Source organism: Ovis aries, chromosome 10 (genome assembly GCF_016772045.2).
Source record: "Ovis aries strain OAR_USU_Benz2616 breed Rambouillet chromosome 10, ARS-UI_Ramb_v3.0, whole genome shotgun sequence".
In the NCBI taxonomy this organism is placed as follows: Eukaryota; Metazoa; Chordata; class Mammalia; order Artiodactyla; family Bovidae; genus Ovis; species Ovis aries.
The window spans coordinates 34,558,939-34,571,886 of NC_056063.1; the positions used below are offsets into that span (position 1 = coordinate 34,558,939).

Genomic DNA, 12,948 nt, shown 5'->3' on the forward strand with positions numbered 1-12,948 from the left:
TATCATATAGGACTTTGTATCTTGGTACGTGTGTCTTTTACCATCCACTTTTTAAACATAGGTGCGAGAAGCTGCTTATAAAATTTTTCTTTATCCCAATGCTGGTCAATTGAAACGTCTAGAAGAGTTGCTCAGCAGCAGAGACCTCCTGGCAAAGTTGGTAGGATATCCTACCTACTCCCACAGGGCCCTCCAGGGAACAATCGCCCAAAGTCCAGGTGAGCCTATTTACCCAACTCTTAAGGACAAAACAGGGTTTTTATGAAGCTGAACTTCTGACTTTAAATAGCTAAAGTTACTGTGCTATTTTTAATATACTTGGAGACTAGTTAGTGAGATACTTTGCTTCTTTATTAGGAATGATTTTTAAACAGAGCTAATCATTTGGAATATATTTGCACAACTAGTGTACTTTATGTGCACTTTGAGTAAGTCATTGAGTTAGACAAGGCTGTGGTCCGTGTGATCAGATTGGCTAGTTGTCTGTGATTGTGGTTTCAGTCTGTCTGCCCTCTAATGCCCTCTCTCAGCGCCTACCATCTTACTTGGGTTTCTGGTACCTTGGACGTGGGGTATCTCTTCACGGCTACTCCAGCAAAGCGCAGCCACTTCTCCTTACCCTGGACGTGGGGTATCTCCTCACGGCCACCACTCGTGACCTTGGACGTGGGGTGACTCCTCACGGCCAGCGCTCCTGACCTTGGATGTGGGGTAGCTCCTCTCAGTCGCTGCTCCTGACCTTGGACGTGGGGTGGCTCCTCTCAGTCTCTGCTCCTGACCTTGGACGTGGGGTAGCTCCTGTGCTGTGCAGCCACCGCTGCTTGTCTAACTCAGTGAAACTAAGCCATGCCCTGTGGGGCCACCCAAGACAGCCGGGTCATGGTGGAGAGGTCTGGTAGAATGTGGTCCACTGGAGAAAGGAATGGCAAACCACTGCAGTATTCTTACCTTGAGAACCCCATGAACAGTATGAAAAGGCAAAAAGGTAGGACACTGAAAGATGAACTCCCCAGGTCAGTAGGTTCCCAATATGCTACTGGAGATCAGTGGAGAAATAACTCCAGAAAGAATGAAGGGATGGAGCCAAAGCAAAAACAGTACCCAGTTGTAGATGTGACTGGTGATGGAGGCAAGGTCCGATGCTGTAAAAGAGCAATATTGCATAGGAACCTGGAATGTTAGGTCCATGAATCAAGGCAAATTGGAAGTGGTCAACAGGAGATGGCAAGAGTGAACAATGACATTTTAGGAATCAGCGAACTAAAATGGGCTGGAATGGGTGAATTTAACTCAGATGACCATTATATCTACTACTGTGGGCAGGAATCCCTTAGAATAAATGGAGTTGCCATCATGGTCAACAAAAGAGTCCGAAATGCAGTACTTGGAGGCAGTCTCAAAAATGACAGAATGATCTCTATTCGTATCTAAGGCAAACCATTCAATATCACAGTAATTCAAGTCTATACCCTGACCAGTAATGCTGAAGAAGTTGAAGTTGAACAGTTCTATGAAGACCTACAAGACCTTCTAGTACTAACCCCCCCAAAATATGTCCTTTTCATTGTAAGTAGGAAGTGAAGAAATACCTGGAGTAACAGGCGAATTTGGCCTTGGGGTACAGAATGAAGCAGGGCAAAGGCTAATAGAGTTTTGCCGAGAGAATGCACTGATCATGACAAACACCCTCTTCCAACAACACAAGAGAAGATTCTTCACATGGACATCACCAAGTGGCCAGTACTGAAATCAGATTGATTATATTCTTTGCAGCCAAAGATGGAGAAGCTCTATAGTCAGAAAAACAAGACCAGGAGCTGACGGTAGCTCAGATCATAAACTCCTTATTGCCAAATTCAGACTTAAATTGCAGAAAGTGAGGAAAAACACTAGACCATTCAGATATGACCTAAATCAAATCTCTTATGATTATACACTAGAAGTGAGAAATAGATTTAAGGGACTAGATCTGATAGAGTGCCTGATGAACTATGGACAGAGGTTTGTGATATTGTACAGGAGACAGGGATCAAGATCACCCCCAAGAAAAAGAAATCCAAAAAAGCAAAATGGCTGTCTGAATAGGCCTTACAAATAGCTGTGCAAAGAAGAGAAGTGAAAAGCAAAAAAGAAAAGGAAAGATATGCCCATCTGAATGCAGAGCTCCAAAGAATAGCAAGGAGAGCTAAGAAAGCCTTCCTCAGTGATCAGTGCAAAGAAATAGAGGAAAACAACAGAATGGGAAAGACTAGAGATCTCTTCAAAAAAACTACAGATACCAAAAGAACATTTCATGAAAGATGGGCTCAGTAAAGGACAGAAATGGTATAGACCTAACAGAAACAGAAGATATTAAAAAGAGATGGCAAGAATACACAGAAGAACTATACAAAAAGATCTTCACGACCCAGATAATCACGATGGTGTGATCATTCACCTAGAGCCAGACATCCTGGAATGTGAAGTCAAGTGGGCCTTAGGAAGCATCACTACGAACAAAGCTAGTAGAGGTGATGGAATTCAGTTGAGCTATTTCAAATCCTAAAAGATGATGCTGTGAATGTGTTGCACTCAATATGCCAGGAAATTTGGAAAACTCAGCAGTGGCCATAGGACTAGAAAAGTCAGTTTTCTTTCCAATCCCAAAGAAAGGCAATGCCAAAGAATGCTCAAACTACCACACAATTGCACTCATCTCACACGCTAGTAAAGTAATGCTCAAAATTCTCCAAGCCAGGCTTCAGCAATATGTGAACTGGGAACTTCCAGATGTTCAAGCTGGATTTAGAAAAGGCAGAGGAACCAGAGATCAAATTGCCAACATCCGCTGCATCATCGAAACAGCAAGAGAGTTCCAGAAAACATCTATTTCTGCTTTCTTGACTATGCGAAAGCCTTTGACTGTGTGGATCACAATAAACTGGAAAATTCTGAAAGTGATGGGAATACCAGACCACCTGACCTGCCTCTTGAGAAATCTGTATGCAGATCAGGAAACAATAGTTAGAACTGGACATGGAACAACAGACTGGTTCCAAATAGGAAAAGCATTACGTCAAGGCTGTATATTGTCACCCTGCTTATTTAACTTATATGCAGAGTATATCATGAGAAATGCTGGGCTGGATGAAGCACAAGCTGGAATCAAGATTGGCAGGAGAAATATCAATAACCTCAGATATGCAGATAACACCACCCTTATAGCATAAAGTGAAGAAGAACTAAAGAGCCTCTTGATGAAAGTAAGTTGGCTTAAAGCTCGATATTTAGAAAACGAAGATCATGGCATCTGGTCCCATCACTTCATGGGAAATAGATGGGGAAACAGTGGAAACAGTGTCAGACTTTATTTTTTTGGCCTCCAAAATCACTGCAGATGGTGATTGCAGCCATGAAATTAAAAGATGCTTACTCCTTGGAAGGAAAGTTATGATCAAACTAGATAGCATGTTAAAAAGCAGAAACATTACTTTGTCAACAAAGGTCTGACAGCAGCAGCAGCAGTCAAGGCTATGGTTTTTCCAGTGGTCGTGTATGGATGTGAGAGTTGGACTATAAAGAAAGCTGAGCACCGAAGAAACAATGCTTTTGAACTGTGGTGTTGGAGAAGACTCTTGAGAGTCCCTTGGACTGCAAGGAGATCCAACCAGTCCATCCTAAAGGAGATCAGTCCTGGGTGGAAGGACTGATGTTGAAGCTGAAACTCCAATACTTTGGCCACCTGATGCGAAGAACTGACTCATTGGAAAAGACCCTGATGCTGGGAAAGATTGAAGGCAGGAGGAGAAGGGGACGAGACGACAGAGGATGAGATGGTTGGATGGCATCAGTGACTCGATGGACATGAGTTTGGGTAAACTCCGGGAGTTGGTGATGGACAGGGAGGCTTCATGTGCTGCAGTTCATGGGGTTGCAAACTGTCAGACACGACTGAGTGACTGAACTGAACTAAGTCATACTTTTTATTTCATTGTTGAATCATTGATGATTTGCATTATTTTTCTTTTAACTCAGCTCATTTCTGTGCTCAGCCTAACCACACTGGTTAGAATTAGTATGGGAGGGGATGGGTGATTAGTGCTTCTGCTGGAGGCAGGGTTGAGTGTAGCCTAGGTCATATAAGACCCCTCCTTTCAGAGAGAAGAGGGCTGCTTGGCAAGGTTGGGGGTGGGGAGCGTCTCTCTGGGAGTTTGTGAAAGACTTACCTTGTCTTTCGTTGAGTTCTTTATGATTCATCACATATAAGAGAAAATGTATCACAATGAAAATGGTGTAGTTTTCAAAGGCATCGATTAAATTACAGTTATACTTTAGACCCAAGTCCTCAGTAGGGTGGCCGTGCTGGGGGGTTGTTCAGACTCGCTGTATTTTCAGGGTTGAATTCACATGACTTTGTGTTGGGCTGAGCGGGAGGAGACGGCAGTGGACACCACGGGTTTCCATCCATGCGTCTGGATGGAATTGTGGGGGTCACTGGGAACGGCCCTGCAGGGGGAGGGTCACCTTTCCTGCAGGCTCCTTGCTATCTCTGTCCATCCAGTGTCCAGCCCTTCTTTCTCTGTGGGGCCCATAGCTTCTCCCAGGTTTTCTTGAAGCCACCTTGCCTTGTTTCTTTCTCTCTCATGTGTGTCTTTGGGATCCAGATGTGGTTCCCACATTTGAGGAGGAGCACGGAGGAGAGTGGGAAGGAGTGGGCACAAGTGGAGAAGATTTGTGCTTAGGGAGGTGGGTTTGAGCAGGGCTGTCCGTGGTTGGTGGCAGGGGTCATCATGAGGGGTGCAGAGAGCAGCTGCAGGAGGGGGGCTGGAGGGCGTGTTTGCCGTCAGGAGCCTGCAGGGCTCCAGGCTGCTGGCGGCTGCGCACGTGCTGAGACATCACATTCGGGCACCTGAAGGGAGAGCCAGGCCTGCGACTGAGCCACTGGGAAGACGGAGTCCTGCCGACGGGGCTGGGGCTGGGAGCACGGTGGTCCGAGTTCAGTGAGATGCCGGTCGGTGTGCAGGTGGCGACCAGGGTGGGCGATGGATGGGACATGCTGAGACGAGTGCTGGGGGCAGCTGGGGCTGACACAGATGCCCAAGCAGCGGCCAGCAAGTCCGCAGCTCACGGGGTGGTCCGTGGGAAGGTGTCTTGGAGCTGGACTCTGCACACACGGTCATGTATGGTGTGACCTGTGTGCTTGGGGCCTGCAGCATTTAGTTGGGGAGCTTGGACAGGGCCACATGAAGATAAATCTTAATCCTGGTCAGTGTCCTTTCAGTGCTGAACGCACTGACTAGGCACCACAGGGCCCTAGGGTTTTAGGAGCTCAGGAGGTTTACAGACGCTTGGGTGGCTGTGGAAAGTTCCATGCGGAAAGTGAAACTGGATGGAGGTGGGCAGTGGGGGCCAGTGGGCAGAGGGCAGGGAGGCGGGGCGAGGGCTGGCAGGCAACGGTGGGCCCCCTGGGACCGGCGCGTCAGGGGCTGTCTGCCAGGAGCCGTGCGACTGCCTTCAGGCGGCTCAGACTCACTGCTCTTCACAGGACAGTGTCCCAGGTAGGCAATCGAGGTGGATGTTTCCTGTTCAGGAGAGCTAGAGAAAGAAAACGGGTGAACGTCAGTACAAAATTATTTTGAGATAAAAAGCATGCACAGATAAATATTTGAAAACAGTACCCTGTGCCCACTGGTTTGACATCCTGAAATAAGGTTTTATTTTGAGCTAAATAACAGTTTTTTCCTAAAAGTGTTAGCACCATCTAACACGATACACCAAGCCATGTTTGCGGGTGGGATCTCTGTTGATGGTGACGAGAGACCATGGCTTCCTGTAGCAGGCCCATTCCTTCCCCAGCCTTTTATTTACTCAGACACGAGGTAAACTGAAGAGGGCAAGAAATTAAAACCATAGAAAAGATCATCTGAAAACATAAAAACAGCATTTGTAGCTTGCTCTAAAATATGTATGAAAAGCTCTATACACATGAATCAGTGCCTAGAAGTGCTAAATTCAAAAATTCTCATGAAAAATTTCCTGTTATGGGAAATAATCGTAATTCCACTGCATTGCTTTTATGGGTTTCTGCAGTATAATGACTTATGGCTGAAGTATTTTAAGTAGTTAAAAAAAAATTGTAACAGCCTAAATTTTTTAATACTGGAGTATAGTCAGTTAACAATGTTGTGATAGTTTCAGATGAACAGTGAAGGGACTCAGCCACGTATATACATGTATCCATTGCCTCCCAAACTCTGCTCCCATCTAGGGCTGCCACATGACATGGAGCAGAGTTCTCCATGTTTTACAGTAGATACTTGTTGATTATACATTCTAACTATAGCAGTGTGTCCATGTCCATTCCAGACTCCCTAACTATCACCCCCACCCCTCCATCTGGGGCAGTAGTTAGTTCTATAAGCTTGTCTCTTTCTGTTTTCTAAGTTCATTTGTATCATTTCTTTCTAGATTCCACATTAAGGGATGCCATACAATATTTCTCCTTGTCTGTCTTACTTCACTCAGTATGACACTCTCTGGGTCCATCCATGCTGCTGAATATGGCATTATTTCATTCTTTTTAATGGCCGAGTAATGTTCTGTTGCATACATATACCACACCTTTGTCCATCCCTTTGCTTGGACACTTAGGTTGCTTCCACGTCTTGCCTGTTGTAAACAGTGCTGCAGTGAACACTGGAGTGCGTGTATCCTTTCAGATCATGTTTTTCTCCGGATATATGCCCAGGAGTGGGACTGCAGGGGCATGGGGAGCTCTGTTTTTAGTTTTTTAAGGAACCTCCATACCACTCACCACAGTGGCTTCACCAGTTTACATTCCCAACTGCATTGTTGTAGGGAGGAGAATCTAAAGTTTTGATGTTCTAATTTTGCTACATTTTCTTCCAATATAGATCCTGAATAGATTATTCTGCTGTGTATTTAAAAAGAAAAACATTTACTCAGAAAAACATTGATTTTTAAAATCTGATGTTTCTAAATTGTGCAGACTTTTATGAACAAATCAGTCTAGCTATCAAAAAAACAGAAACCTTTTTCCCTTTATACATATAAATAGATATAGAAAACATATAAATAGATAGAGAAATAGATTGAGATTTTAGATGCTTTTCTTTTGCTTCCTGTTAGCTCTTTTTTGGGGGGAGTATCATCTAAGGCTCTGGAGTTCATGGTGTCAGCTTTGATGAACTTTCATCTAAAAGTGTCGAGTATTAGGAGCCCTGCTTTCCTTTGAGAATCATCACTTTAAAGACGCTGTATTGAATGGATTTATGGTCACAACATTGTAATTTTAACACGTTTGTTCATTTTATTTCATGTAGTTAAAGATATTTTCTTTGGGATTTTCGTTTTAGAGACTGTCATGGAGTTCCTTGAGAAACTGTCTGACAAACTCTCTGAAAGGTTTGTTTGTTTTTTTTTTTATTCTGCTTTTTAGAGTATACATGATTTAGCTTTTCTTTTTTTTTTTTTAAAGACTTTTAAAGATTTATTGAAAGAATTAGGAAGTGACCCATGAACAATATAGGTGTTGGAATATCGAGTCAGACACTGACAGTGAGCTGTACTTTGAAAGCTCACAGCTGTCCTCTGGGGGTGACTGTCCCGAACGCTTGGGCTGTCCTCTGTAACTAACCAGTCGTCTTTAGGAACTCATTACTGAGGTGGACTGTTTAAAATCTCCCAAACCTTTTTTGAAACTATGCATTTTAGCCTGTAATGAGTTGGTCACCTAGTCTTGCTCTTCTTTGGGTGTAAAATAATGGGTGGCTCTCATCTGCTGTGTTGTGTGATAAGAGTGCCCAGTGTTTGTAACTCAAGGCTCTCTGCTCTTGGTGGTCCCTCTGCCACAGTGCCGGCCTTCTGCCTGCCCAGCCCCCCTGGCCTGGTCCTCACCACTCTGGTCGTGCTTCTCTGGGGGCCGAGCCCCCAGGAGTCTTCAGACCGCCAGCACGAGGCCTCCAGCACGAGGCTCGGCGGGGTCGTGGAGAACCGCCGTCTTCTCTCGCCTGCGGAGCTGTCTGACCCCTGTTCGCTCCTTGACTGCACCCGCATATTAAATTTTAGCTCCAATTTTCAGTTTCCGTTATAAACTACTGCCTTAGAACCCAGTCCTCTCTAATTTGCATTATGTTTATTAGTTCTGAAATGATCTTTCTTATTCTTAATGCGGTGAGCTTTTGTGGCTTTGATAGAATGAAGTAGTGTCAGTTGTGCAGTTATTTGAGAATTTGTTCTACTTTGCTCTGCTAGTTAAGCTTTATTTGTTCTTTTTTCACTTGTATGTAGCTATAGATATTTTAAGCAAACTTTTCAGACTTTTTTAGTGAAGATTTTAAAATTATATTTAGTGAGCTATATTTTTTAATTATAGAAGTTAATTCCAACAGAAACTTGATATTCTGCAAATATGAAGTGCATGTGTGATTACGGCCCAGCTAGTTTTTTGATAGGGAAAATGATAAATGGTAATCTTAAGTAAAATCTTCTTTTAGAGAAACTAAATTGTTAGTCTCCTTTTTAAAGTATAGCAAAAAGTAGTGATTTGAAGCCTACTGATGAATACTTTGCGTATTCTGTAACACTTAAATTTTCCAAATTTTTTCCATTTTAAGACAAATGTCAGCTTTTTAAGGTAAAAATTACAGTAGTTTACTGATGAATGTATCACTGTCACTTCTAACACATGTAAAATTTGGATTAATACTAGTTTACGTTTTTCCTACAAATTTATCATGATTACTGGAAAGTTGCAGAAGCAAACTCGTCTTTTATAATCTACTTGTGAAAATTTTGTCCTCGCAACTAATGATAAACCTGTTTTACAGAACTATGAAAGATTTTGAGATGATTCGAGGGATGAAAATGAAACTAAATCCTCAAAATTCTGTAAGTGACCATGCTGAGTTTCTTTTCCTTTTTCTATTTATTTGTCTCCCTGGGTGTTAGTCGCGGTGCGGGGGGGCCCTTGGGGCGGGCTCTGCAGTTGCGGCTCGCGAGCTTAGTTGCTCTGTGCCTTGTGGGATCTTCGTTACCCAGCCAGGGATTGAACCCACTTCCCCTACGTTGGCAGGCAGATTCTCCACCACGGGATCACCAGGGAAGTCCAGAGGTATTTTTATTATATACAGTCTGTTGGCTGAGGGCTCTGTCTTTTGGCGCTGGGAACTGTTCCCCGCTCCGCGCTGTCACCACGGCCCTGGCCGCGGTAGTCTCTCTTCTCCCGGATGACGTGTGTGCCTGAGGAGCTGGTTTTCTGGCCGGTGTCCTGCTCCCTTCTTGTGACTCAACTGCCTTCCTGGTGCCATGGCTCTGAGTTAGATGCCAGAAGGCCCTCGGGGCTCCTCTAGAGGGAGTTTTCTGATGGGCCTTCCCCCCTTTTGTTTAACATTTTCAGAGAATTCTCAGACTGCCTTCCTATTTCTTGGCTTTCCCGTCACACCCTCCTTGACCTGCGGGCCCTTTCTCTTCCGTTGCCCTGGGGCCTCAGCCATTGTCTTCTGCCCCCACCGAGGCCTGCAGTGCCCCTGTGCTCCTCTCACTCACTTGCTGCTTTGCTTTCCCTTCATTTATTTTATTTTTATTTTTTACTGAAGTGTAGCTGATTTACAATGTTGTTCTTTACTTTTAAACTGTGGCTGACATCTGTGGCTCTAATACTTTGGCCACCTGATCCGAAGAGCTGACTTATTTGAAAAGACCCTGATCCTGGGAAAGATTGAGGGTAGGAGGAGAAGGGAACGAGACGACAGAGGATGAGATGGTTGGATGGCATCACTGACTCGATGGACATGGGTTTGAGTAGCTCCGGGAGTTGGTGATGGACAGGGAGGCTTGGTGTGCTGCATTCCATGGGGTCACAAAGAGTCGGACACGACTGAGTGACTGAACTGACTGAGTGACATCTGTGAGCCAGTAGATGCTGTGCATCTGGAGAAGAGATGGTGTCTAAACTTAACCTTTCAAACCCCGTTCGTAAGAACGGACTCCCTGTTCATAGAGCTCTGCTCAGAGCCTGGAGTTGTGTTTCTAAGCAGTATACTCTCCAGGAGGTGCTGTTGAGTGACTCAGAGAACAGCTCATGAGGGACTGCTGCACAGCAGGCAGAGCTCGGTGCCAGGACACAGTAGGAAAAGGGAAACGCAGCCTGCCCTCCCGAAGCTTACACCTGGGGCGAAATCAGAGTGAAGACAGGAAGAGTCAGCCTGCACGGTCCTGCCGGGTGGGGGCTCGAGAGGGAATAGTGCAGGCAGGTGGGTGGAGGGGCCGTCTCGTAAGGCCTGGGCAGTGATGACCCCTCCAGGGAGATGACACAGAGCAGCCCTGGGAGAAGTGAGAGGCCCACGACAGCCAGGGATGAAGCCCAGGCAGAGAGGAGCACGGGAGTCCGGCGCAGGTCAGGCCTGGCTCACAGCGGGTGGACTCGGGTGTGTGAGGGGCGGATGGAAGGTGGGGACGCACTGGGGGCCAGCACACGTGGGCTGCGCACCTGAGTCAGGCTGACCGCGTCTGGCCCGGCTGCTGCCCTCTGTCACCTGCCAGCCCACCCCCCGGGGGAGGGTGGCCCCTGCAGGGTTCCCAGCTCTGTCTCCGCTCTGCAGCCGGCGTCAGGAACGATTGTTCAAGTGCTTCTTTATGACATGTTTTCTTTGCCAAGTTCAGGGGTAATTCTGCCATGGCTCGGTCTAAACTGCTGCTTTCATTCCTGGGATCCACCCTAAGCTTCCTGCTTAGGTCCAGAAAGGGCCCTAGTCATGCCCTTAGTTCCCCAACCCACCTGCACTGTCTTGTGGATTAACATATGGGCCACATCTGGGGTAGATCTCAACGTGGCTAATTTCATCTATTAATGTCGACTTCTGGTAATTGACATTTTAGAATGACATTTGTCTGCCTTTTCCCCCAATTCTGCAAGTATAGCTGATTTCTGCCTCTCAGCTCATTGATTACAGGAAAGGCAGAGTAGAGAGTAAGGAATGAAACTCTTGCCAGATGATGAGTTCCTAGGGTTTTTAGAAAACTTTCCTGTTACAGTAACAGGTTATATTTTATAAACTGGCTGCATTATTGATGAAAACTGTGAAATCATCCCAGCTTTCCTAACGGTAAGCTTCTCTGCTGTAGGAATTGATGCCCTGGGATCCCCCATACTACAGCGGACTGATTCGGGCTGAGAGGTGTGTGTCTGGAGAAGTGTTCCCGTGTGAGAAGGCAGGATTGATGTGTCTTGAGCATCTGCCCACTAACTGGGCAGCTGTGCTTTCACTTGGCGCCCACGTGGCCAGCGCCTGCCCAGCGGCCACTCCCCGGTCCGGAAGCTGCGCTCTTGGGCCTGTCCCCTGCAGCCTGTCCCCGGGCTTCTGTGGTTTCCCTCTGTAGACCCCGTGAGCATCTCCCCGCCTGCCTCTACCCCTGGTGTCTCCCTCACTACCGTAGTAATCAGGCTGCTGCTCTTCTGAAGAAAAACAGGCCTGAAAACCCCTCCAGAGTAGAGACCCACTTCATGATTCAATCCTTCCTTGACTCCTGGTTTACAAATGAAGAGTGAGCTGCACTCCCCTCTGGAAGCTGAAGCACACAGAAACGCGGCTGCTTCTCCTCGGCAGGTTCAACATCGAGCCCAGTCTCTACTGCCCATTCTTCTCCCTGGGCGCCTGCATGGAGGGCCTGAGCCTCCTGTTCAACAGGCTGCTGGGGGTCTCGCTGTATGGGGAGCAGCCCACGAAGGGCGAGGTGTGGAGTGAGGACGTCCGCAAACTGGTGAGTGTCCGGGGCAGAGCACGCTCCTGTCTGCGGGGCCTGGTACCCTGTCCACAACGCTTTAATCCAGGCTGCTGCTCTGGTTCAGGACACTGTGAAAGAACACTGTTCTCTAGAATCCGCTGTTGCAAGAGAGTAGGGTAAACATGTAGCAGCAGAGTTCTTTCTCTGAGAAAATACTTTTCTGAGGAGTTGGATAGAAGGTTAAGCTCACGTGTGCACTGGCGGCTGGGCTGTGGCCCGTGTGCTGGTGTGAGTCCTGGACAGTCATTCCGAGCCCGGGGCCCTCCCATCAGGACCCACTTCGTGTGAGCTGCCGGTGTTGCTTTTCCTGGTGGGGTTTGAGGGTTTGCGGCCCTCAGGCTTAGGGCTCTGGCTTAGCGCACTGTACCCGTACCCTCATCACCGTTTTCTAAGAAGTGTGGACTGTCTTCCTTGTTGCCTGGCTGTGTTTGGTGATTGTAGATTAAGCTTAGTTACTAAACAGCCAGCAGTCTGCTGTGCGTCACACAGATGGATAACCTGCAGCGATGCCACGAAGGGAGAAAGTTAACAGGAGAGTGCCAGGACCCAGTGCAGGCAGGCAATGGAGGAGCCCGTTCAGGAGGGAGCCCCCCACACTGGGCAGCTTTCCCCAATGCCTTGAGCAGTTCCTGGCACCATGTGGATGCTTCATGGAGGCTTGCTGGAGTCCCGAATAGTTGAGGTTCTGTCCGGTAGAGGCCCAGCTTATGCAGAGGGGGATGGAGACCCGCTCTCCTTGAGCTGTGCCTCGTGGGGCTGACCCAGGAGGAGGCATCGCTCCCTGCTCTTCGGCCGACGCCCACGCTGCCGTGGTTGGTGTGCGGTCGTCCTCACCTCGTGGGCTGCGGGCGGGTTCGCTGTGCTGCCGTCCTGGGCTGGCTCAGGCCCAGGGAAGAGCCAGGGCACGGGCACTGTGGTCAGGACTCAGGGCTTGTTGGGAGGGTTCCTCTCCCATCAGAGGTCGCCAGTCACCCCAGAGACACAGCAGAAGGGGCCGAAGGCATGGTGGACCCACCTTGAGGTGACCTTGGAAGCAGAAAGTCATAAAATGTCTGCATTGGCGGCTCTTGGTGTTTTATGTGCAGGTTCTGGTGTTCGAATGTGTTTCTGCTTTTGGAAGTTCTGGTGGCCTCATTCACCAGTAAATCAACCTTTTTTTCCTAG

At 47.2% G+C, this 12,948-nt stretch overlaps 1 protein-coding gene across 1 annotated transcript in view; it reads left to right on the top strand.

Moving 5' to 3' along the window:
• The window catches only part of MIPEP (mitochondrial intermediate peptidase), a 79,919-nt gene that overhangs the window by 14,485 nt on the left and 52,486 nt on the right, over nt 1–12,948 (top strand). The window contains exons 7-11 of the mRNA XM_027973663.2: nt 62–218; nt 7,356–7,404; nt 8,829–8,889; nt 11,125–11,177; nt 11,607–11,760. Coding sequence (XP_027829464.1) covers nt 62–218; nt 7,356–7,404; nt 8,829–8,889; nt 11,125–11,177; nt 11,607–11,760 — 474 coding nt within the window. The remainder of the gene's footprint in view (nt 1–61; nt 219–7,355; nt 7,405–8,828; nt 8,890–11,124; nt 11,178–11,606; nt 11,761–12,948) is intronic.